This window comes from Acanthochromis polyacanthus, chromosome 10 (genome assembly GCF_021347895.1).
Source record: "Acanthochromis polyacanthus isolate Apoly-LR-REF ecotype Palm Island chromosome 10, KAUST_Apoly_ChrSc, whole genome shotgun sequence".
NCBI classification, from domain to species: Eukaryota; Metazoa; Chordata; class Actinopteri; family Pomacentridae; genus Acanthochromis; species Acanthochromis polyacanthus.
In genome coordinates, this window is record NC_067122.1 from 12,899,208 (window position 1) to 12,926,965 (window position 27,758).

At 39.6% G+C, this 27,758-nt stretch overlaps 1 protein-coding gene across 7 annotated transcripts in view; it reads left to right on the forward strand.

Annotated features, from left to right (window-relative positions):
* Positions 1-27,758, forward strand: part of enox2 (ecto-NOX disulfide-thiol exchanger 2) — a 189,231-nt gene that overhangs the window by 80,184 nt on the left and 81,289 nt on the right. For all 7 annotated transcript variants that reach the window (XM_051954617.1, XM_022213922.2, XM_022213930.2 and 4 more), the window contains one exon: positions 7,447-7,593. In XM_051954617.1, the coding sequence (XP_051810577.1) occupies positions 7,447-7,593 (147 nt within the window). The remainder of the gene's footprint in view (positions 1-7,446; positions 7,594-27,758) is intronic.

Consider the following 27,758-nt stretch of genomic DNA (forward strand, 5'->3'; position numbering starts at 1 on the left):
GACAACAGAAAGCGAAGGAGAGAATTGTCCCAGGACATCCGAAAAAAAATTATAGACAAACATCTTAAAGGTAAAGGCTATAAGACCATCTCTAAACAGCTTGAAGTTCCTGTGACAACAGTGGCTCATATTATTCAGAAGTTCAAGACCCACGGGACAGTAGCCAACCTCCCTGGACGTGGCCGCAAGAGGAAAATTGATGACAAATTGAAGAGACGGATCGTTGGAATTGTATCCAAAGAGCCCAGAGCAACCTCCAAAGAAATTAAAGGTGAACTCCAAGGCCAAGGTACATCAGTGTCAGATCGCACCATTCGTCGTTGTTTGAGCCAAAGTGGACTTCATGGGAGACGACCAAGGAGGACACCACTGCTGAAAAAAACTCATAAAAAAGCCAGACTGGAATTTGCAAAAATGCATGTTGATAAGCCACAAAGCTTCTGGGAGAATGCCCTTTGGACAGATGAGACCAAACTGGAGCTTTTTGGTAAGGCACATCAACTCTATGTTCATAGACTCAAAAACCAAGCATACCAAGAAAAGAACACTGTCCCTACGGTGAAACATGGAGGAGGCTCAGTAATGTTTTGGGGCTGCTTTGCTGCATCTGGCACAGGGTGTCTTGAAAGTGTGCAAGGTACGATGAAATCTGAAGACTATCAAGGCATTCTGGAGAGAAATGTGCTGCCTAGTGTCAGAAAGCTTGGTCTCAGTCGCAGGTCATGGGTCTTCCAACAGGACAACGATCCAAAACACACAGCCAAAAACACCCAAGAATGGCTGAGAGAAAAGCGTTGGACTATTCTAAAGTAGCCTTCTATGAGCCCAGATCTGAATCCCATTGAACATATGTGGAAGGAGCTGAAACATGCCATTTGGAGAAGACACCCATCAAACCTGAGACAACTGGAGCTGTTTGCTCATGAGGAGTGGGCCAAAATACCTGTTGACAGCTGCAGAACGCTCATTGACAAATACAGAAATCGTTTAATTGCAGTGATTGCCTCAAAAGGTTGTGCAACAAAATATTAAGTTATGGGTACCATCATTTTTGTCCAGCCCTATTTCATTAGTTTGTTTTTTAAAATAATTATGTTAATCAACAATTCAAAAGTGATGGCTGATTTTGATTATTTAATTTTCAATAAATTTTTATTTATTGTTACTTTTGTGAGTTTCAAGTGATTTCAGTGAGAATTGTGGGTTTTTCCTTCTTTAACTGAGGGGTACCAACAATTTTGTCCACGTGTGTAAGAGAAATGAAGATGTCATTTTGGACTTTACTTTGAAAAGCTGAGATTTACCATTAGTTGGTCTGCTGCACATTTAGTGGCAATTTGGCATAAAGGGGTGCTGTATATTTATCGTAAGCTGTCCTCCCAAGTTGCTTGTCATATGTTTAATTTCATAACTACAGAAGGCTGGTTATGCCTCTCTAAATGCTTCTACCATTCCGATGAAATTCATTATTTATTCCCACTGGATTCTTGGCATGCACCTATGCTGTTGATCATCTCTGCACAAATCACCGATGTCTGCACGGGCGTAGATCTTGTGGGACTGAAGTTAAGACATAATGGATCTGTGCTGTATAGGAAAAATAACAAAAGACCAAAAGCTAGGAACTTGGCATCGTGTTTGTGCTGAAATAGTGGCTCTGGGAAGTGTTGCTCCCTCTTTTCTCTCTGGAGTTAAATTTGACTATCATGAATAAATCTGTTCCTTTTTGCAGCATTATTTCTGTCGGGTGAATCCAACTGTGAGCTCACAACCTTGCAGAGCTGAAATGGTGTTTGTGAAGGTGTTTTGCTGTTTGTCTGTTTTTCTGTTCTTGTATCTTTGACCATATGAAGTACAGAATTGGGAGACATCTGAACAACATGTACTGTACTCTGTTTAATTTCTCTTCTGACAAATTCTGGTGACAACCAGCTGCCAACTTTCTTTGGCTGCTGGTTGACACGAGCCATAATTTTTGATTTACGGAACTTGTAGTTCAAGTTACAAGACGGAAACATGCATAGCTTGAGGATCATCGTGTCATCTTTTTATACAACACAGCCTCCTTGTGTAGTTTTTGCTGTTTAGCATGAAAAGCTAGTTTCATGTTTTGTCCTGCTAGGTAAATGGGCCCGGCCACATTGCCTGTTTGATGATGGAAATCATTGGAGCTGAAAGGCAGTTTGTTGACAGACAGTTAGGGTTTAGTAATGAAGTAGAACAGTCCGAGAAACTAATTTATTTCTGAGGTTGTGATATGTTAATGTAGTGTGCCACCATCTGCCCCTTTGCCTTGTTCAGATGAATGAGCATGCAGCAGTCTACATGGTCGCTCTATGTTTCTCAGTGCTGTCTTAGATTAATAGTCCACCGCTTATTCCACCCCCCTCACTAATACCCTTCCTCACAGTGTTTTGCCGATGCACATTTTACTTTTTGCTCTGCATTATTCATGCCATACCGTTGGGTAAATTAGCTGATAGGAGTTGGATTAAGAAGTACAGGAGAATTGTACAAATGTGCTGGTGAGACAGTGATTACAGCTCAGTGCCACACTGGTTGAAGCCCAGCTAAAAGATCACAAGTTCAATCCCCACAGCTGCCGGTGTCTTAAAGTCATTATTGAAAACAAATTACAGAGGCATTGTTTAATGGCTCTCATTTTATAATCATGCAAACTCGATTGCATGTACGCTCTGTAATTACACAGACTGCTGTTCTCTTGTTTCTCTACTGTCTTTTGTCTCTGCCCTTGACCCTTCCCCCACAAGCAGTCGAGTTAGATTGCAGCCCTTCCTGGGCCTAGTGCTGCTGGAGGTCCTGCTCTGTCTCCACTGTCTCCAAATGCATGCTCAGAGGATGGTATTTCTCTTTAATATGGTAGGGTTTCAACCTTAATATTTAGTCAGGTGAATTTGTACTATTAATCTAAATTTCTAAATTAGAAAGCACTGTTGTTTTTAAATGTGCGATAAAAATAGCAGTAATTTGACTTTTACTTATCATTGGAGATGCCTGGTGTTACACTGTGGTTTTAGTCCCAGCAACTGAATTAAGCAATTATTGATTTTTGTTATGATTTGTAGAAGTTAGGGCAACTTTAGAATTTTAGATTAGATTGCATTTACCAAAAGTAGTGTTTCTTAATTTTTTTTGGTTTTCACTTACTTTAAAATGCTCCAGTGTGTTTTTACAGTATAACCTGCGGTACAGTCAGATAAACTTATGAATAATGAATGATTACACAGCTGCAACTAAGTTGTTTCATTCTTTTGCTGAAATCCATAAAATGTCAAAATGTGTCACAATTTGGCAAAGTCTGGGTTTTGGGCTAATGATGAGCCAGTAAAACCACAGTAAAGATTACGATCATAAGATACACAATAGAAAAGTAAATATTGACATTTGGAAGCCAAAACCAATAATTTTCTGGCATTGCTACTTAAAACATGATTCGATTAAACTTACAACTGTCGGAGATTAATTTACTGACTTGAACAATTAATCTTGAAGATATACAAAATAATACTTAACATTGTTATCAGATAATTCATATTTCCACTAAAAGCACGGGATCATTCATAAGATGAGGTGTATTGTGCGATTAGAAGAATCAAGCTATTGTTTATGCAATTGTTCAGGACTATCTTGGTCACTGATAGTGCATCAATGACCTGTCTTAATAATGTAAGGATGCCATGTTCAGCACACATTAGCCCCACTTCACCCAGGAAATTCAGTGTAGATGCAGTTGTTTGTTTCAATTCCAAGGCAGCTAAATGGTGTTTTAATGACCAAATGACACTCTCACTGCACATTCTAATGGTACTGTTCTTTCCTGGCTCACTGTACCATTAATGGTGCGCATTGTTAATCCGTCCTTGATGTAAGATCAGGTCAGAATCATTTCCTATTTCTTCTGTGACTTCTTGAGGCCATAAAGTTTCTCTCACTTTAGTGTTTTCATTTCCTCAATTTATTCTGCAGCCCCTCTGTCCACAGTCTCCTCCTGTCTCCACCCAGCCTCCTGGTATTTATTTTCTTCCTCCTCTGGGGAGTGATACTCTACGACATCGCTCCTCCCTCTGGCCAGATGTTGAAATTTAAACACGCCATTCATCAGCCGACAGACATGAGTAGCAGCAGAGACAGTGGCGATGACCCAGCAAAGGCATTGCTAATATATGGGTTTACACTCACACACAGTCACAGGCTGGGTTACTCCCCCCTCACCAAACACACTCATATTTTTTTACATCAACATTGATTTCTGCTGTGGGTGGCTGTCTGATTGCCGGTTCTGAACACTAACTGTTCAGAGCACAAACTCAAGACAACCCCAGCTTCTGATGTGTGATAAAATAACAATGTACAGCCAAAACCTGCCTCAATGAGACTGGATTTGTGGAGTGCTTTTCCTCAGTTTGCCTCCAAGCTTTATATTGTAGCAGTGCCATCATTTAAAAGCCAAATGAGGCCCTCAATTTCGCATAAAGTGTTCTGGATGCAGTCTGTCATGTAGCTCTGCTTCACTTTTGAAGTCCCATATTTGAGTTCAACACATTTCTTCATATTTAATTAATCTGTTTTTCACAAGACTAGTCATCTTTGCACCCCATTTTTGAAGTCCTTTTTCATTCTTCAAATAGAAATCTGTGAAATCTTCGGTTAAGCCTTCTGCTGTGAGCAAAGGTGGACTTCTTTCCTTCACCTTGACCTGCAGTAACGCTGTAAGCACTGAAGCTGAGTGATATTTCCCTGTCAGCTGTTCAGCGCTGTTCCACTCTGTCCATGACTTCTCTTCGCCTTTCTTTCTGGTAACTCTTTACGCCGTTCATGAGTGAAAGACTGTCTCTTTAAATGTAGACCGTAGCAGTTTATTGGTGACATGGCTAACCCTGGCAGAGTAATGGGTTTATTTCACTCTCTCTGACTATTGACAGTCATCTTTAAAGAAGTGTGACAGATGGATGTTGAGTAGAGCTCGACTGAAAAGATGTGTCTGTGTGTTTGTTGTGGTGTGTGTGTGTGTGTGTGTGTGTGTGTGTGTGTGTGTGTGTGTGTGTGAGAGAGAGAGCTCAGACAGAAGATCTATTTAGAATGACTGCAGCAAATACAGTCCCCATGCCTAAATCTAACAAATCTCTCACGCACAGATTTAATGTATTTTAAGGCTTTATTTTTAAAGTTGCGTTGCATAGATTGTAAGCATGACCTTAGCCTCTTCTCTGACAAACTTTGTCCCACTTTTGCAGGCAAAGTACAGAGTGGGGATTTCTGTAAGAGGGAAAAAGGATCTTGTGCACACATCAGTATTAGCATCAGTCCAAAAACATACATGCTGCTTTGGATCTAATGCAGCCATCTGTCTTTATCTGTAGTTAAAAACAACAACAACAAAAAAACAACAACTCTTGAGCAATATCCTGCCCACAGCATCTCATTTGTTTAAAAGTCATGAGTTACAGCCTATCAGCACTGAATTTCTCTTCTAGTTAAACCTACGTGAAACATAAATAAAAGCACTGTAGCTAAATTTCATGTAGGAGTTTATATTATTCTAAATGTTGACACCAAAATTTTGATGATACTGCAAATGTGTATTTGTTCCAGGCATTGGTTATCAATTTTGTTGATGCCTAATAATCATTATTGAACCTAAATCAAACGCATCATTCGACCTGTCACTGCCAACCGGGCCTCCATATTTCTCCATTTTCTTTTTCCTGAGTGCCTCAAATGTCAGTCCATGTTAAGCCACTAATCAATCTTACCTTTGACTGATTGAAGTCATGAAAAGTGATGATAAAGTTCTACATCTATTCTCAATGAAAATACTCCTACAAACCTGCAGGATTAGAGCATCATGTATACATCTTTTGTTACGAAAAGTAGAGTTTAACCAAAGGCAGACTACACTTTAAATGCCTATTAATAATTGTGTTGTTGATGTGGAGAGTACTGTCTAAGTTTGATTCAAACCGATTAGGGTCCTTCAGACCTCTGATAGAGCCACAGTAAAGTGGGGCTTCTGATCTGTTGTGCCACGGAGGGAAAAACAAATCTGAGCACAAAGAAGTGTCATGAATTTTTCATGAATGTAGACAGAGTCTTTCCAGGACCCTGCTCTGAATTATAAACAAATACAACCCTTAAAGAGCACAGAATAGCTGATACATTAAGCTGAAAACACAAGTTGTGTATCATTTATAAGGACTCAGGGAAAATCTCCACTTTATTTTTGTTTTTAAAGATGTCAGGTATCTTATTGTCTTGTATTCAGGACATGACCAAATGGAAATGCTCAGAAAAAGCTTTCCTCTAGTGCAATGTCTGATTAATTCACCGCATTATACTGTTTATCTGAGCTTCAGTTTTTCTTACACTTTAAAAGTACTTCATGAAAACTGCATCAGTTCAGCTGAAATTTTGGTTTTACAGAAGTGGTATGGACGCTAGATCCTTTACAACTTTATTTTATATAACCACTCTTGGTGGTAAGTGCACCATATGTTTGTTTTTTTGTTGTTGTTGTTTTTTTAGATTTTCTTTGGACTATTGTTAGATTTTGACCTCGTTAAACTTGACATTTATTTGAAGAGAAGGAAACATGTGTAAGTGTGTCGGTACGTGCACCAAATATCGATTCAGAATGAAATGACTTTGCTGGGTGAAATTCTTACTTTTTAAATTAGTTTTAAATATCTACGAGTTCCTGATGTCTGCACTCTGTGCAGATTAAAATGCTTTGCATTAAGGTCAATGATTATTTTCTCTATGGATTAATGTGCCATTATTTTTTTTTCCATTACCTAATTAGTTATTTGTAGTGCAGAATGCCCACTGCACAATCAGCCCAATGTGACGTCTGTAATCACTTGTTTGTCTGTCCAGCAGTCCAAAACTCAGATATCGAGTCCTAACTCTAATGTTGGACAAAGGATAGCAGCAAATCCTTAGATTAAGATGCTGGAACAAAAAATAATTGGTGTTACACAGATTGCCTGTAAGACCGCCTATATTTTTGTTATCTTTCTGTTATTTGTAATTACTTTTTTCAACTCTATTTTCTATTCACATCTAATTACTCAGATATATTTTGTAGTTTTTGTTCCAAAAGAAATCTCACCAAAAACTAGGTTTGCGTGCTGTCTGAGGTTTTCATCCTATCACGTGATCCTCATCAGCAAATAGAGCTTCCCAGTTGCAATTGAGATATAAATGTTTATTTGCAGTAATGTGAAATGGATCTTGACCTTGGAAACATCAGAAAACTGTTACCTGTTGTAGCTGTTCTGGACCTTTCTACCATATTACATGATCTACAGCTGACAGATTTGTTGTGAGATTTGTCTTTTCTCTTTGATGCTTCAAAGTGCTTCCTCCCTTGGTTGAGCCGTTACTTCATTTCATTTACCATACCATTCTGTGTCATCTGTCTTCCAGGACTCAACGCTCTGCCCTTTGATCCAGCAAGCAACAACGACCCTCTCCAGTTCAACAGTTCTAGTGGACCGCTGGTCACTGAGTGTCCTCCTTTGGAAAACACTGCTGAGAACAGCAAGAAGAGGAAGAGAGCCAGCTTGCCTCCAGGTACTGACAACAACTACTTCTGCTGCTGGATTACTCCGTGGTGTCGCACTCGCCATTTTGCCCTCAGCCATGTCAAATTCGAAATGCGAGTGCCTGTAACCTTAAGTCGAGAATGCCTCCTTTCACACCGGAGAGCTTTGATACAACAGCTAGATTTCTTACCCCGTGATTCCCCTTCCTCTTCTTCTAGCAACATCAAATAACTGTGATGGGAATTGTTGCATAATCCTTTTATTTGGTGGGGGGTAGCTTAGTTCGGTCTTTGTTGTTTTCGATTACCTTGCCATGTCCTGGGGCTCTGGTTGTCGGGCCTGTTTGGAGGTCAGGCAGCTGCAGCAGGAAAGTGCTCTGCTGAGATTGTGTGTGTGCCGGACTGTCTGTTACCGTGCCAACACCACCTGCCAATCACAACTGGAACACACCTTCAGTTCTCTCACACGAGCTCGGACCATGTCAGGCACGAAAGGACACATGGAGGGGAGGATGCATTTGCACGTGTGTTTATGTGAGTGTGTGCTATAATTAAAGTCATTTGAGTAAGTGCTGGGTTGCCTGGTAATGTGTCAAATTAAAGGAGGACTTTCTAATTAAGGAATTAAAGAAATACTGACTAATTAATTGCTTTGTAAGTAATAGAAAGAAGGGGACCCTTAAGACAGAGAGTTGTTGTTCCGTGTTCTCTACTTTCTTACTAATTGGACTAGATTAATACTCCACATTAACACAGCCCTAATCGACTGTTAATATTTTCTTCACAGGACGAGTTCACGACTTAATAACATTTAATTTGATTTTAATTCACTGACCGCGCTAAAGTATGACTGGCTAATGTATCATAGAAGATTGTCAAACAAATAACTAGTAACTGCACAAATGATGGACCTAATGTTAGGAATTTTACATAATTTATGAAATTTAGACAATGTGTACAGCAGACGTGTATGAAGCTTGAATAAAAATCAGCAGTGGTCATTACAAAAAACATGTAGAACAAAAAAATCTGTGCCTTTTATGATGTATAGAATACATTCAGTGTTTATTAATAATAAATTAATGTGTAATTCTGTCCGAACAATCATGTTTAACTGACGCTTGAACATTATGGAAATTAAGAAGTGACCCTTTTTTTTTTCTAGAAACTGCAATCAAAACAACACAACCCACAGTTGTGCGAAAAATACAGTTTATTAAGATGATTTATGAAAATGATAGTTTCAGAAGTTTTCAGGGAAGATGGCCACCCAATGGAGAAAAATCATCTCAATTTCATCTTGATTTAATTTTGAAATCACTAACTTGAAGTGCCAACTGCGTTAAGGCATCCCTCAAAGTAATTTATGTAAATGTGTTTTGTGAGGAGAAAATTGTGCAAATGCGTGAAAACATGCAGCCCTTTTAGTGGCACATTTTAATTTATTTACGAGTAACGAGTTGTCTCTTGTCAGATGTCCCGCTGCATCTCTGAAAGCCTGGTATCCTACAGTCATATCATTAGTGTAATGCAAAATCGCTCTGTCAGTACAAATGGTGCAGGTTTTCCTCTGTCACTGTTGTGGCGCAATTTAAACTCAAACTCTTAAATTATGTATGTGTTAGGAGGTTGTTTATATAAGGGGAAATACATTTTGGCATAAGTGAAGCTGTGCTCATTCGCAGTGGGCTTTGTCAAACAATGAATCTGAAGCTAATACAAAGAATTAAATTGAATGAGTAGATACCTGTAGCATAGATTTTGCTTCATTATTTGACCAAGGGTGAAATGAAGGGTTCATATGGTAAAAATCTATTTTCATCATGTTTTCTTTACTGTTGCAAATTTGAAAGTGGAAATTTAAAGCCATTTATATATAAAGAAGTTTACTCCTGCCATTTCTCGGGCGCCTAACAACTCGATAGCCTCACAGATTTACAAGCTGCTACTTTCCAGTTAATGAACCAATAGTTGTCTAGCTCAGTTTGTATATTCCCTCCCCCTCACTGCCTTCTGTTTCCAAATGAGCCATTCAGAATGAGTAGCCGCCCCTCAGTTCACCAGGTGCATTTGCTCTCAAACTGTTTCTGCAAACTATGAAATGTCTCAGCCATGAGCAAAGCACACCGAATGTTCTGCTGTTGCCTGCAAGACTCAACTCTTGCATTTCCAACATCAGAGGAACTGAAGATGCAGTGGATTACTTTTGCTTTAGATTACAATATCACCGTGACAATAGGAAAATCCTTAGTTTCAGCACGTTTTGTGGCAAACGTTACCGTTAACTTTGATCATGTGCCCACAGGCTAGAGCTCTGTGGAGATTGTAATCTTGAGGAACTTTCAGAGATGACGGAAACTTGAAGACTGATTTGAAACCATTAAAGGAGGACTGGGTGGGTTTGTGCGTTTCCATGCTGCTTTTCATATGTGCTTGTTTCACTTCTTCTCTCATACTGCATCTAAATATCGCCAGCTTCCCAATAAGGTTGGTCTCATTTACATGAAATAGTAACTGAAACACAGCCCATTATGAGCGGTCCTTTTAAAGGCCTTTTTCAAGCTGTGACTCTGCACTACTAAACTCCTGATGTTATAACCACAATTTTGTCTGAAGAAAGTCGGCATACACAAGTTACAGACAGATGGACTGGGAATTCAGCAGTATTTTCATTTAAAATGATTGCTCAGAAAGAAAGTTAGAAGAGTTAGAAGCGATAGAAAGTCCTGCTCTGCGATCGGCTGTTTTTCCTCCACATTGTAAGTCACAAATACAGAGAGAGTATTCTTCCTGAAGTGGTTGTGGATGGTAACAGCCCAGTTTATCCTGTTAAGAAGAGGGGTAAAACCAGGGGTTATGCGGTCATTGATTTGACTGTTCCACCAACAGACTCAAACTTTTTAAACCTTTCTCTCTCTCTCTCTCTCTCTCTCTCTCTCTCTCTCTCTCTCTCTCTCTCTCTCTCTCTCTCTCTCTCTCTCTCTCTCTCTCTCTCTCTCTCTCTCTCTCTCTCTCTCTCTCTCTCTCTCTCTCTCTCTCTCTCTCTCTCTCTCTCTCTCTCTCTCTCTCTCTCAATAAAACTGTTTTCCTACTACCTGTCAAGTCACTTTAAATCACCGTGTCTTGAAATGTGTAAATACTGTATATTGAATTTTAATTACATTTAGTATTCTATAGATTTTAAAATTGGAGAAGTGTTTTTATCATACTGTACAGTAAGGTTTACAGTCTATATACTAACCTTGAAAGTTATGTAGTTAACCTACCTTTTTGTTATTTATGATGTATGTAAGCTGCGGATTTCCCTCGGGATTAATGAAGTATCTGTCTATTGTAGAATGAACCACATTTGCAGTATTTGGAGCTCAATAATCGAATATGGCATTACTGAGACATGTGAAACTATTATTACTCTGCTGACAATAGGCACAATATGGGACCTTCAAGCTGCTGATAATACCACTGAAATGCCAAACTGATGTATTGTACATGACTAGTCCACATCGTGCTTTAATTATACTCTCCACAGTAACTGTGTTTACATTATTTTACTTCCTTGGTGATACAGAGGGACATTGTTATACAAATGGAGTTATGTCTTCTTCTTCTTCACCTCATCTCATTACTGAATGTGGGAAATATTGCTGCACTTACGTTTTTTGTGCATTTACATTTTCTTTCTCTATAGAGAGCAGGGGTCATTTTCAGTGCCTTAGCTTAATGCGTGTGACTGAAAAGGAGACATTTGCTGAGGATTTTCTCAATTGTCTCATTCTTTCCTCTCAACAATCTCTGCATCTAAAAATTGTAGGAACAAGCAGTCCGTACTGACAAATCGTAAATCTGTCTGTCTTCTTATGGTTGTTCAGAACCACCATGACCTGGCTCATGTGTAGGCTGGGCCGTAGCCTGTTAATGCCCTTCATCTAGCAAATATGTGACCTCTCACCACACTCGCCATCACATGGTGATTACAGCTGTAACTACAAATTAGCTTTGACTCGTCCTGCTATGACCTGAGAGTCTGTTATCAACGGTTACTGCTTGCTTGGTTGAATCCCCTGAAGGACTGGCAGGTAAGTGGAGGTCTAGAGCAGCTGGAGCTGTAGATTTATTGGCTTATCGGGTCTGATTCTTTCTGGCTCCTGATTGTCTTCAGTCTCAGTCAGCTCCTCCAGCTCTCTGATGGAGCGCCGACTCATTAACAGCCATATTGATGGAGTCTCATTAAGGGCCCCTAATGGATAGATTTTTCTCATTACAATTGGTGTTACACTTGATAATCCATCATGCATGTGTGCAAGCATCCATAACGACACATAATACTTTTTCTTCAACATTACACAGCTGCATTTTCTCTCAGTAGCTGATTAAGAATTTAAGAAGGCAACAAACAAACAGCCTGTTTGATCTGACCCATGTGGAATTAAAGTCATTCCAGACCTAATGACACCCAGCTGATAGATTATTTACTAATGATCTTTAAACTGCCACGCCACGACCAAACAAGAAGCAGCCACGGAGATGCATTAATTAAGAGCCCTCACCTCCTGTAAACAGTCAGAGGAAACGTTTGAAGTTCACTTGATATTCTGGTCACTCTGCCTCAAAATAGACACGCACTTCACACTCGGACTCTCAGTGTGACTAACTTGATGTTGTTATTTGAGTATGAAAAAAAATTCCAGAGAAATGAAGTTCATTGGAAATGTTGCCCGCTTGGTGGGACATCTCTATTTTGTTGTCACCAAAAAAAGATCAGTGTGGTGTTTCTCCATCTGGGACCAGACGTACTGAATTGTTAAACGTTTTGCTCCCTTTTTTTTTTCTTTCTTTTTTTTTTTTTTTTTTGGTTAATCAAACACAACATTTTTTAAATCTGTTCCCTCTAAGGTTCGAGAAGATGTACTTGGCCACTGCCTTAGCTTTTTATCTTTTTGGTCTTCTCTATTCATGTGCACCCACTGTATGTGTAGCTGTTGTTTTTTTTTTGTTTTTGTTTTTTTTAACAATCCATAATAAGTGGTGCCTTGGGGCAGCATGCACACAGCAAGGATTTCCCTTATTTTGTTTTTTATATCAGTTTTACAGCACAGCCAGAGATGGCCATTTCCCTTCCAATCCTGCTGTGTTTAAGCTGCAGGTGGTGACGAGAATGAGGTTTTGAAATGATGCTCATTTTTTCGTGGAGCAGTATTCCCCTCTTACAGTGAATATAAATGTCAGTTTACTGGAAATCCAACAAGGTGGATTTCATGGTTTCATGCCTACAATGTTAATTTAATACCAATGACAACTTTGCTTTGAAAACTGCTCCACAAATATGATTAGGTAAGATTTACAGTTAGATACACAGAGATAAAAGGAATCATAAAGAAAACACTTGTGATGTCAAAATAGAAATAAAAAAACAGTTAAAGGGAAATGTAAGCAGTGTAAATACCGTTTAAAAAGGAATTTGTATTTAGGATTGTCATTTTTTTTTTTTTTTTTTTTTTTTTTTTAAACTCCTGAAGGCAAAGGCTTTCACCACTGCGGGAGGTCTTGTCAACTTTGGTAATGAGGTGTGTTTTCAGTCAGCGCACACAGTACTTCGCCTGCAGCACTCCTTAACTAACATCCTGGACCTTATGCAGTCTACATTGGGTCAACGAGAGCACACACTTTAGCAGGAAATACTCTTACTTGGACGACAGCAGTAAACTACCCCACCCCCCACCCCCCCTTTCTGCAGTTCAACATATTAACCGCCTCCAATGGTATCAGTGTCTGCCTCTTTAGTTCAGTAACAAATCGCTTTTTGTTTTTGTTTTTTTTTCTTTGCAAAAAATAAAAATGTGAAAGCAGCTCTTTGAGGCGGAATGCTTGGCCTTTGGCTGAATAGGTTTTAAGTTCCTTGTAACAAGGTCTCTTCAACTGAAAAAAAAAATTGAGTAATGATCGGAGCTTGGGTATATTTTTGGACTTATTGCTTTACATATGGATTTATTCAAATTGCTTCCAAGGCTAGGGTTATAATGAGGGTTAAAGAAGTCCTCTCATTCCTGTTTTTTTTTTATGTAAGAAAATCTATTTATTAAATTTCAACACAAATACCAGTTTACAGGCGTTGTTTTGACCAATGAAAGAATTGTTCTCCGACCGATCCAATCTCTTATGCATTAACCTTTAGTCGGAGCTAAGAGAGGAATTGAATAAAATGCTATTGATTTTGCAGGAGAAAGGTTAATGTCATTGAGCCAGGGAAAATAAAAATGCATGTTGTGTAGGTGAATTGTGGCAATATTTCTGAGACAACTTCAGTATTATAACATGACATGTCGTCAACCAGAGAACTAATGAACAAGTGTTCAGGGTGCATCGCAGTAGGGGAATATTATTATAGTGGTGACAAAAACATTAAAGGTTGCCTGTGGAGCTTTGTAAACAAACCTGATTTGATTTTTATTCAGTGTTCCATACCAAAACTTCGTTGATGTCTGCATGTCTTTGTTTTTACATCCTGATGTATTTCGGCTTTATATTGTGGTTTCTGCAGAATGTTGCATCTTTTTGCACTGAATTTTCCTGTGGATAAATCTGCAGCCATTTTCAGACTTGGGGCATGTAAAATTGCTGGATTTATTAATCTATTAAAGTGACTGCTTTGTGTCTTTCAGCTCAACCGTCAGATCTGTGTAACAAATAATTTACTTGCAGCTCATAGACTATCAGTCTGAAGGTATGACTCTTGCTCTCTGATGCTCCAGATATGTATTAAACTCAGATTAAAGACTCCTACAAACAGCTGGAAACAGCAAACTAAACTTGAGCTCCTCTTAAATTCTTGGCAAAACCCAGGTTACATTTATTTTTAATGAGTCTCAATATTCTGGGCTGTTCATCTCTGCCTTTATTACAGTAGAGTTTTATTTTTATGGGCATCCATTTGTAAAAGAATGCAAAATCGTGAATCAGTGTTGACACATAAATTGATGCTTTTGGGTTGTCTGAGATGTTTTTGGACCAAAAAAATGAGCCTTCCTCCAAATCTGTTGACACAACTCAAGGTACCAATGCTTGTTCACGTCTATCTGCTAATGTGGCTGCATGCAGTTCAGACTTGTTGAAAATGATGCGTAATTTGTACGAGACCCAACCTCGTAAGATTGCCATTCTGATTTTAACTGAAACGGGACCAGTGTGTTTATTCAGACAGGAAGCCAACGTTTTCAGATGCCATCACATTAACAGAGAGGAGTGTGTGTCTGCTTATGTCAGGCATGTCCGAAGTCCGGCCCAGGGCCCAATCAGGGCCAGCGGTAGGATTTCATACGGCCCGCAACTTTGGTCTTATAATGTATTATTTATGGCCCGCTAGCACTGTCTAACAGAATAAATATATCACAAAACTTTAAAATGTTAATCCTCCTTTCACCACATGGTGGCAGCACCACATTAATGCTATCTGGCTCTGCATCCTTGGCAAACTCTTGTCTGCTCATTGCTGCAATGGCAACTGCAAAGAAAAAGAGGAAAGTTGATAGTGAGGGCTGTCGCTTTCAGGAAAGATGGGAATTACAGTACTTCTTCACTGAAAATCGAGGCAATTGTGTTTCTTATTTGTCAAGAGACTGTTGCCTTGTTTAAAGATTTTAACATAAAGAGACCCTACCAAACTAGACATGCTAACACATACGACAAGCTAACAGGGAGTGACCGTGCTGATAAAGTGAAGCAACTCCAAGCTGCTCTGTCATCACCACAGCGATTCTTCATGCGGGCCTGAGTCAAAGGAAAGTATCACCAAAGCAAGCTACGAAGTGGCCATGTTAATGGCTAAACATGGCAAACCTTTTACTGAAGGTAAAAGGTTTGGCACGAGCTATCGCGCGATTTCAGAACGAGATTTGCTTTCTAGCGTCCCGAGATTTGGATACAGACCACAACAAATAGCGATCGCCAAGTAATGTGGAGGTTTTCGTTCACTTCTCATCTCTAGTATGTTGTGGGACACTCATTGAGACTATCCGAGCCGGTCAGTGTGGGGGAAAAAAAGCACATTGGGGCGGACTTTGACACAGGGGGGGCAAGTAGCCCCATACTTTTCGCTAGCTGAGCTGCGAAGCTGCCTGCCTGGCTAAATACTGGAGCAATGTCGAAAATTCATTTCTCCATCACTCGCATGTATGAAATGACATATGGAAACAGACCCCAGGTTGAAAAAAACCGAAGTTCCCCTTTAAACATCTTGAATAAGATTTGATTATAACTGTTGATGTTGTGTACCTGTAGATGTGACACAAACTATTACTCTCTGAAAGATCTTGTAAAAGACAAGAGCAAAATTGTTTTAAACTTTAATGATAACGGACAACTTTGCATTGCATATAACTCCTGTTTAAAATGTTCATGAGGCAAAGATATATATCAAACTCGTGGAGATTTAAGGTATTCCATACAGTTCAGTGTCCAATGCTATCTGACTCTCCAGATATGAATTAAAGGCAGAATTGTGTTTTTAGAGTTGTTCACATCTGCCTGAGTGGCTTATATTTGGTTACACTGCCATTTGGGGGAAAAAAAAAAGAGAATTGTGACAATGAAAATTGTTTTATAATAGTGTACATTTGCATGTAACTTTTGTGGTTAAAAAAACATCAGAAGGAACTACTGGCCCCCAGGCATCTTCACTTTATCAAATCTGGCCCTCTTTGCAAAAAGTTTGGACACCCCTGGCTTATGTGATCTTGTGTTCACCACCATCAGAGGGCACTGGGACAATAAAAGGAAGGTGTGGGAGGATTCTCTGTTTGTGCCTGGCTGTGATTATAGCCACTTCTGAGTCCATTGTCTTGAGCCTGAGGCACAAATTATACTTTCCATGTCTGCATAGGCACAAAGGTCTATGTTATGTAAAATTCATTATCTGCCCATTTCTACGGAGGTCGACACAGCCATGTGGACAGGTATGAACACATTCATCTCTGCAGGAAGAGGAAACACAAGTGTCCTTTAGTTTTGAGCCACTGTGGCCTCATCTAAAGTAAAGCAGAGTTAAGACACACTTTTGTCCTGTGCTACAAAGTGCAGCTCTGGTATTTGTTTTATTGGAGAGCTCCAGCTAAAACAATGCCGGATGGAAAAGTGGACATTTTGTTGATCAACCAAATGCATACAATGCAATGTCAATGGCATATTTCTACTACTATTATAAACAGTGCTTTGACACCTGCCAAACACACATTTTTACAGGTGCGAGCTATGTGGTCTGAGTTTTTATTGCAGATTGTCAAAAGGAAATTGTCAGTACAAGGTCTGTGAGAGAGTCTAGTTCACACCCTGTCTTTTTACTCCATATGACAAATGGTTTTCAGTCGCTTTTTTTTTTTTTTTTCTGTGTGGAGCACCAAAACAACAGGAATAAACTGCACTTCAGAAAGCCAAATGTGATTTCACATTTGAGAAAGCCTTGAAGAATAGTTTCCTATATTTCATGCAACAATATTTGTTTATGTGGGGTTTTTCCCTTCGTAATAGATTTAAGCATAAAATATGTCGTGTGATGTTATTGACCTACTACCAGCAGGCAAAAAGCTGTTGGAAGGTAAATAATGTAATGGCCTACTTAAGCTGTCAGGGATGACAGTCCATTCATATATATGGCAGTATCATTGCCCCATACAGGTGTATGTGTGTTACTGTGCAGCTGTGATTGCTGTGTGCTGAGGCTGGGGGAGATCTACAGCCGGATGTCAGTCGTTGTGAGTCTGAGGCCACACAGTGACAACAAAGATTTAGAGTGATGCTGATGGACGGGAGACATGAAATGACAGGATGATGTTAAAAATGCATACTCATTAGCTCACAAACGGGATGTATGCAGCCATGCAAGGGAATGTAAAGCCTAATGACTTAAAAACGATGTAGTGTTCAGCGTGGAGGGAGCAGCTGTACGCTTCTGAAGCACTCTACACACGATGTCTACACACTATATGTTTTTAAGCTCTGTAAGAGAATAGTGATTGAAATGCATGACAAGCTGCAAAGGCACCCGCCCCCTCTTATTCATTTGGGATTCCTCTGCTTCAGTCACAACATAACAGTTCAATTGTCTCTACTGCTGCTCTGGGAGAGATAAAGACTCTACGATGCCTGTGTGTCTCTATGAACAGTGTGTGCTTGCACAGTCATATTAAGCATCTTTGAGTATTTAGAAAAGTTCTATATACAGCAGTTCAAACCATAGCAGAAGGCTTTCGATCCAGGCCAAATATTTCAAATCCTATATTCTTCATTTGCTCTCCTCTTCATCATTAAGCAAGGAAATCAGATTGGGTTCATCTTTTCTCCCCTTTTATTTACCTCCACTATATATCTTATATTGTGCTGTCCAGCTCCCTGCCACTTTTCTGTATTCAGCAGTGGTCAGGGATTTAGTACCATTTCACCTCATCTTGCAAGGCCTACAAACATGAGATCTAAATAATTCAGTGCCTAAAGGCACTCTGCTCTGGTGTGTCTGCAGACTGAAGCTAATGGCAAAGCCTTAAGCAAGACTCAAACTCTGAAAAGATTGTGATTCTAATATGAGAACAGAAATCTTCATCTGGGCTTTAGTTTTGTGCCTGATCAACGCAAACAGGGCTGGGATTATTTGCACATGGCCTCCTTCTCATTGTTACTTTTTATTCAGGCACAGCAAGATAAATAATTAGCCTTTAGATGAGTTTTTCTGTTCATCTTTCAGCCTCAGGGAAATAGTCACATAACTTGTCTTTTTGGCCATCTTCCTTGGTTATTATCTCTGCCAGATAAGGCAGAGTGAGGAAAAGGCATGACTGAATAATTAGTAATAGAAATATTTGGTAGTTTTAGCTCTAGTAGGTGCTGAAAGACACACAGGTGCTGTTTTTTGGAGGGACCTATTAAGACATTGTATAACAAATATAGCAATAAGCAAAAGCATCTATAAATCTTTAAATAAGGACTGTAATCTAAACAGCACTTCCTCTGTATCTCAGCCCTCCCACCCCCATCCTCGTTTTAGTTGTAATAGAATCTGCCATTTCCTCTTGTTGAGTGCTTGTTCTCTAACAGCGAAAGCCTGAGATTTAAAGACTCAGATGGTTCAATTACAAATGTAAAGGCTGGTGAGAGACTTTATCTGCAGTGTTTTTCATGAAGCCACCAGTTCCTGTCAGATCTCTTCATGTCTGAGACGGCCCCAAAACACCGAAGTATATTCGCTCTCTCAGATAGGTCGGATTACTTGATGAATTATTTATATTATCTTGGCGCTAAGCTTTGTTTCTACTCCAGTTAAGTCTAAATTTGGTTTCAACTAATCTCTGGTGTTTTCTGAACTCATTTCAGTTGTACCTGGAGACCCACAGTTCAGTACTTCTTCAAACTGCTATAATTGGAGATGGACATAGTGCTATAATATAACATGACACCTTGTTATACAGAAAGCAACGTGTTTGGCTCTCTATTACATACACAAACCTTCAGTAGAGTTTATCAAGGGAAGATATCCAAACCAATAAGGGACCCCAACCCTGAAGAAGACACCCCATGTTTTTCCTTGTTGTCTGTGCTCTCCCACATCAGTTACCTCCCGAGAATCTGCAGGAATCTCTGTTTTTAACCAGCACTGTACTCACAGCAGCATGTTCATCACAGACATCCCGCAGATCCTCTCGTATTCTATCAACACCTCTCTCTGCCTCCATCCATCCCTCCCCGCTTTTGTCCTTCTGTTTTTTTCCTCTTAAGCCTCCAGCCGTGTTAACTGATCCACAACAGCTGCCTCTCACTGACTGAAATTAGTGCTCTGAACCCATGTACTCTGTCTCCTTCGCTTCCGCTCCTCTGCATCATGATCCTGCCACCTTCTTCCAACACCCTCATTTCACAGCACTCTGTGAGAGGGCAGCGTACAAGTGCTAGTGAAGGAAAGATCAGATGATGAGTATTTAATCAACTTTCAACCATCCTCATTTACATAACTGAATTGTGAGCTGTGCATGAATAAATCAAGTGATGCTTTCAATCAAATCGCTATGTGCGTTGTATAATGTGTTGACATCAGCTGCTTGCAACTGCATTGTAGCAAATACCTGAAAAGTTTTCTAAGCACTATGTTTAAAAAAAACAAAAAAAAACTGACAGAGCTGAAAGAAAATGTGTAACTGATGTTTACGGAGCAACACGAACTAGATCAGTTCTCCGTTCTCACAGCACCAGGATCAGCTGGTCATGTTTCTGTTAGAAGGAAATCTGGTGACCGGTCTAAATATATCAGTGTTTATGTTTCTTACAATATGATATTGTAACAGAAGCTGTTTGTGTGGACACTCAAACATGCGCTCATATGCAATATTATGGTGACCCATTTGCTTAATTACTGTACTGAAGTGTCCAGACTATTTTATCTTGGGTGTTCTATCAATTACTTGTGTTCATTGTAGATCGAAATAACAACAAAAGGTTAATAGACCAAAAAACAAAATGGATGGGGCATATAGAGTCAATGAAATGGCAGAAAATGGTGAAATGTCACGTTCTTACCAGAGCCCAAGGTGGTATTTCAGAGTTTTTGGTTTAATTTAGGCAACAGATATTCAATTTACTATTAAACAAAAAAATCTTAAAATCACCAAAACATGTTGCTTAGTGCTGCTTTTAGCTCTGTACATTGGAATTGGCTGAAATGGTCAAATGTTAGTCCAGCAACAGTGTCGACTATTTGTAAGTCTGATTGCATCACATCAGCTTATTTCTTTTCTTTACCATTTAAAATGGGTGATCACTTGTTTTACTGTAAAGCCAACAAAAGCCAATCATCAACAGCCGATGTAATCCCCAGCACTTGGTGTTGTCATGTTGGCAGTATGAAATAGATTTTCCCCCACCTTTTGCTTGATTATTTACTTCACTGTAGGATATCACCTCTTCTGCTCAACTCCCAGAGACGGAAACCCTGCTATTTTTGTGTGCTGTCATCCTTGCAACTCATTGTTCATCAAAAAGCCTCTTCAGGTGCACATGTGATGTGCTTCCCATCTATGATTAACACATGATTGTGGCAGTGTGAACACACAACCTAGTAAGTGACTGTTGATTTCAGAGCTCCTCAGTAGTGGAGTAGCCCATCTGAAAGACACAGCAGGTGCCAAGAACATAACCAAACATCTGAGGAAAAAAAGTGAGATTACATTTTTTTTTACTTCAGTACAAACTGCGCTTTTATATTACAACGTCTGAGTCTCCTGAACCTAAAAATGTCAGGGAGAGCTGCAGTGTGGCTGATCTTATGCTTTGTCTCCTTTGAAGAAACACATGCAGCACATAGGCAAGCAAGCAAAACTTCAACTATATACTGCACTTCTTACCAGGAGACCTGCAACACGCTTCAACTAAGTAAAGAAAACGTGTTTATATGCGAATAGATGTGTATGAGTGTATGGTGTATACTAGCCACCAGCAAATACAGTGGATTTCACAAAATACTCAGACCTTTACTGTCACACGCTTTGTTGTGTTGTAGATTTTTAATTTAGAATTTTTAAAAGCCATGTTTGACCATTAATCTGCACTCAATAACCCATAATGACAGTCCTCAGAAGGTTTTACAATTTTCCTGAAAATCTGAAGCTATCTTTTACAAGCTCTTTTTCCTCATTGACAATTTTTTTCCTATTACAGTGATCTTGACCTGACTTTATTCGTAGCCCCCATTTCTTCCTCAGAGCCATTTTCAAAAAGGCACCAATCTCCCTGTTCTCTAGCAATGACTGCCAAGACCAACTCAAAATTACATCATTCAGTTACCTTTTGTCAGTGGTTTGAGAAGCCTGATGGTTCAGAAGAAAATCTACTCTCATTCTAGATGTCTTTCTTTTTCTGTTTCTCTGTCAGCGTCTCCCTGACAATGTATAAAGGACAGACGTACTCTGTGCTGCCAAAGGCTGATTATACGCTAAACAAACTCCTTCCCTAACAATGGCTTTCACTGCTGAGGATTTGGTGACTGCCTCTGTCTATTTTTATCTGAATTCCCTCCTGCTCTTGTTGTTCACAGAGATACTGTTCTTGCGCATATAGGTGGAGGTGTAAAATGAGATGGTTTGAGAATGATACAGTTGTCTTTACCCAGTTACATTTTGTGCACATGGGACTCAGACTCTTGAGAGGGGATGCAGATTTTCTATAGGAAATGTGGCCTAATTATCTCCCAGCCTACAGTGATGCATTTGGACATAAAGTAGAATAATGGAGGCGTTGCTACCGACACACTAGCTGTGGGAAATCTAGATTGGCATCAATAAAAAGAATTGTTAAAACCCAAGTGGACCATATTGTTGTAATATATTATCAAATTTTTCATGGGAGTGTTTTAATTAACTGATCACATTAGGAATGCAGATGGTTGCTGGTCTGATTCGAGTTTCACTGAGTGTACATTGGGATCAAACTTCTGTTTTTGAAGTGTCAGTTCTTATACATTGTGGAAGCCGCAGGGTATTCTGGCATGATGATGATTGTATCAACACAGCTTTGTTAACATCCTTTTGACGTTCCCCTGCTTGGCCCGACTTCCCCCTCAGGTGTTTGTATTGTATAAGGAGGGCTAATGGGATTAATCTAAAGTCAGCACACCAGATGATTAGGCTTGTTAAATTCCAAACTTTGTCGTAATGGCATTGACCGGAACAGTGTTTGAGCCATTTGTCAACGCGACTGGGAGGAAAGCTCAGGGGGTTTTTTTTGTAACAGCTTTACACTCCCTCGCTTTCAGTTTTGCTATATCTATCCACCCCTCCATCAGTTATACTGAGCCCTGCTTGTTTTTGTTATATAAAGGTCTTTCCAGGTTTCTTCTTCCTCGTGATGGTCTATTGTGCCATCGACTAGTGTTATTGAAACTTACCACATGGTCATGGAACAACTGCTTTTGACTTTACATAAAGAAATGCTAAAAAAAGAGCTTACAAAGGACTCAATTATGAGAGACCTTGTAATAGTCTTTTTTTGTTCGAGATACCACATTTATTTGAAGTAGCTTCTGCAGACAGTTTCAAGTGGCTTTAGCAGAAAACATGAAGGCTCCCTTTCCCGTATCAGTAGAAAGTAGGTGCACACACCAGAAATGGCTTCTGATCTTGGATAATGAATGCAAAGTAGACTGTGTGAAATCAGTTCACAGTGAGGTGGTGGAAGTTTTGGTTGTACAAATAAGACTACACCAGAAACCACTAGTGAGAATCATGGTTTGCCCTTGCTCCAATTTCAAACCTCGATGTTAGAGGTCAGCAGCTATTTTGTGCTCTGCATATGAAGTGGAAATGTGTACAACCATAGCACGCCACGCTGTGCTGCAGAAAATGTCTTTTCTGACCAGAAAATGTCTTTTCTGCAGTGTTCTTATTCCAAGCCAGTGGAAAAAGGGTTTACCAGGCATCTGTTGTTTTTGTCTGGCATAAGCTCAATGTGTCTGACACACAAGGTATCTCTCTAGTCAGCCATGCTGCCATTAGAGAAAAGATGAACCATTGAAATAACTGCGATGACCTCCATTCAGAAAGCTTTACTAGAGAAACCACCAGACCATGATTCATTCAATGCTCCATGGCTCCGTGGAGGTCACTGCCTGTCAGAATCGTGTATGAGGTCTTAAAAGCAAGTCCATACTGTTATGCATGTCCATTAAGTTTCATGACCAGTGATGCAGTTGATGATGACATATGACAGAAATGTGCCTGTCTACACTTGGAGCCACTGGAGTGACAGTAAAAGCATGATGTGCTGATACGCCTTCTCAGTTTTCTTTTGTATTGATCATGCTGGTAAGATCTGAGATTTTTAACAGCAGCAGCCGAGCTGATTTTCTACAGTTATACAAATGATGAAACGTTTCGTCAATATTAAGATACATGGGGTAAGATTTCTAATTTGTGATCAGCTTTGGATAAGCTTGGCGTAGACAAATTAATTTTGCAACATTTATGCAATGTGTTTTACAGATAAAATAGTCTAGATTTATCTGCAATGATAAGAATGATTATTTGCAGTTTGAGATGATAATTAAACATAAATACCTTTGGATATTTATGTTAAATGTCATTCTATCGTTTGCCCTCTGAGATTCAAAAACCACCAGTGAGTTTGACAAGCATGTTATCTTTAAAAAAAAAAAAAAAAAAGGTACCATTTATCAGAGCCAAAGAATTGTCTTTTCAGTTGAACTGTAGGTTGAACTACGGGCTGTGTTAACACAGAGCAGATGGGAGACAAAAATGATAACCTATTAAAAATGCATGTTGTAAAATATCAATAGTGTGCTGTCACATTTTCGTTTCAGTATTGGTAACACTTGTGGACACTTGAACAACTGTTGTAAATGTTTGTTTTATTTTTTTTTCTATTTTTGTGAAAAATAATCAAAGATCTGTATTTCGTTATCTTTTTTGTAATCTATGGCAATGTGGCACATTCTTTAAGTCTCTTTACTTTTATCAGTAGTTGTACTGTTTACATAAAAGTGCAGGATTTTCTATTGCAGTAAAAAAAAAAAAAAAGCTCACGGTAAGTAAATATGTGATGGGAGGAAACAAACGGCCAAGGTTAAAATGAAGGCATATTAATGGACAAACACAGTGACGATTTGTTTGCTCTGGTTGTGAGTTTTCAGCTGTCGTGGAAAAGAAATGCAGTGGCGTGTCATTGATTCCTCAGTGGAGACCGTTGAACAAATGTTTATGAGCAGAAATGCTGTATCCTGGCCGGCCCGTCATCCATGTCAAGAAGCTGTAACAAAAACAAACATTACACTGTAATCAATTGAGAAGCCTGCCTTACAGAAAACAACCAGATGCATTGTGTTCCATATTTCTCAATTTTGTTTTGTTTTTGATGGGGGTGGCAGCACCCAACCATCCAGTGCTTGATGTTTGATACAGTATGAGACTTTTGTGTTACAGAATGTGCAGATTCTCTGCTCACACTACACACATCAGTAGAAGAACCATGATGAGGAGCTCGCACTGGGTGTAGAGACAAAACCGTCTATTTTGTTATGAGATGATTGTAATACAGTTCTTTCAAACAGATGTCTGTATCTACAGTGGTGACTAAAATAGAGAAAAGTTGCATTACTTTTAGCAATTTTAAAGCTGTTGATATCATGGTTAATATAAGTTGATTAAGAATATATTGCGTTTGTCTTATTGGAACTTTGTGTTTCTTTTCATGCTTTAGTGTGTACCAGTTATGGCTGAGTATAACTGAGATTTGTGCTCTTTTCTTGACAATATGCCAACTATGTTTGTGGTTGCTTGGCTGTACCAAAATGACCTCATTTGTACCATTATGTGCCTTTTTTCAATATCTTCCATAAGTTCAGGTATTCAGTCTGGCCACACAGCCAGCTGAAGTGAAAAATGAAACAATCTTGTGGCTTACTACACATCAGCTTCCAAAAACCTACTAAAATATTGCCATTCTCAGTAAGGGTGCAGTCTTTCCAGGAGGCTTGTGCTGTTTTGAAACTCTGCTGTTCCTCCAGCCCTCATCGTCTCAGCGGTGCACTGGAAGTCTTTACTGTGACATGCTCACAGAAAGCTGCCTGGATGGAGAGGCGTGGCCAGATAAGAGCCGTGGCAAGTTCACTCAGCTGTTGACATTTCCTCACAGCAACTCCCCTGGTTCTAATTGGCTACCGCTGATAAGATTCCCATGTTGTAATTGGCAGCTGCAGATAAGATGCTGTCCCCTGCTGCAGTAGTCGGTAGCACGGTGAAATGACAACAGCTCAGGAGTCAGTGGGCGGACAGGGCTATATCCTGGGCCTCAACCTTGTTTTCCACGTTTTCTATTCCAGTCAGGGGTTGGCATACAGGCTGTGACACACTGATAGACCAGGGAGATACTCCTTAAAGGATCTAAAAATATGTTCTATCAACCAGTCTCTCAGCGCAACTGAGACTGTTTCTTTGTGACTTGTTTATAGACTCTAGTTTTCTACCTGTGCTGCTTCATATGTGCTCTTGCCACTGGTGTGATTTGGGCAGAACTTATTGAGAAAAAGGTGAGTCACGTACTTTGTGCACCCCAGAAAATTGAGCATGATTCAAAATGGCAGTTGAGTAGAAGCTGTGCTGGTGGGTGGTTTGAGTTTGTTATTAGGCTATTGTCAGTCAAATCTGATGAAACCACACCCACATAAAACTTTTAATGAATAACAGAGAATGCTTTTTCCTCCAAACTTTAGGCACGGTTGCTGTAAGTTTGCAGTAAATATTTGAACCAGTGGTTGTTTTGGACAACAGTCAAGGTTAATATTGAAATTTTGTTGGCAAAGAGTTGCTTATTTACAGAACAACTGCAGTCATTAATTTGAAGTGATATTTTGGCCTCATTGGAATGTAAGCCAAATAGGGAAATATCTGGCTCTTCAGCTTCAACTAGATCACTGTTTGGTTCCTGACTTTGTGTATGTTTTGCCCTGACTGTGTCTGAAAGTGAGACACAAGTGGCGAGAGTGAACCAACACCACGTTGCCGGCTGTATAGCTGAATAATAATCTGATACTCGCTATTACCATAGACAGTCATTCTCTGGCCTTTCATACTGTCTTCACACTATGATTTTATTTAGTTATGAGTATCCATTATAGCTGCTTTAGCTTTATAGAGAAAACACTTAAGACCTGAAACCTCTTCTACTCTCCTGTCATTTGTTATTAAATGCATCGGTTAAATTGCAGAGTGGTCGTCATAGCAACAGGAGCCCCATATGAGGTTCTCCAGCAAAGTAGGAGGTTGTGAGGGAAAGTATGGTGCTTGTGCCCGTATATGCTGATATAAGGTGTATCCCGTGGTCAAGTCATTCTTGTATTACTGCCTAAAGTGTGTCTTATGCATGTTCTGGGTGTAGTCATGTCACAAAGATTAACATTCCTCCCGTAGCCCATTTCTGTATTCAGCATAGCACAGCTGACTCTGCTAAATCCGGGCCACTTTTTTTCTGTTGAAATTTCAGTCATGTTTCAGGCCGTACTCATAGATTTAGCAGATGTTTCTGCTGGCAGAAGTAGCCCAGAGTCTCCTGGGTAAGAGCTGGAAGTGCTGATAAAGGCGTTTTTGCGCTCTTGTGTCCTATGTAATTAATACACTCTCACGAAGGTTCCGTCTTCTCTCCTAACCTTACTTCCTTTCTGCCCTCCCTGAACTGCAGGCCATTATTCCTTATTGTCTGTATCATTTTTTTTTTGATTGATCTCGGGGAAGTAATTATGCTGCTGTTTTTAGTTAATGGAATGCACAAGAAGCCTTGCCTGGCGGACAAAGTACTTGATGGGAAACTTGCTGTAGTCCCCAGGGCTTTTCTAATGGAAGGGTATGAAGGAATTTGTGTATCTTAGATAGACGGAGAAGACCTGACACACCTTTACCACAGTTAGTATTGAGAGTCAGGAAGGCAAACCTCAATGTCCCAGGAGTTTGAGTATGCATCACTCACCAGCAGCATGTAGGCAAAATTATAAAATAATTGGCTACTTGTAAGTTTACTTTCAAACCTTTGAAGCTGTCTCAGTAAAATCGTTTTAACTTTTGCTTCTTCTCCTGACATACCAGCTAATCCGAAAAAGTTTGAGGATTCACACTTGGAAAAAATTTAATCAAAGCTTCCTTATTTTGTGTTTTTGAAGTTTCCTGCCATCAATTAAAGAAAAAAATCAACATGAGTATCTTAAATAAGGTGTTGGGCAACCATCTGCCACTTGAGCAGTTCTCCAAGTCTCTGGAAAACTTGAAACCCAGATCTTCAAAAGATATTCGCTCATTTGGTGGTGTAATGACGGTGCTGTCGATGACCAGGTTTTCGCTTGAGTTAAGATCAAGTGGCTGAAGGCTGTAGCTTCTGATTCACATTATTTTCATATTAGTCAAATTATTCAGTGACTCCACGTGTCATTCTGGAAAAGACCAGAACAAAAATGTTTCATCATAGGATAAAGGTGATTCCTCAGAACTTCAATTTGCAATGACTTTAGGGAACAAGTAGTCACAAAACACACTCGCAAAATGCCCTCCGCAACATGCAAGCACCGGAGCAGATCACCTCACTATAGCTGTCTAGAATTTTCTCCTTTGATTTGTCACTTGTTTGTAGTTGTCATCACATGAATTAAACCATTTCAGTTGTGTGA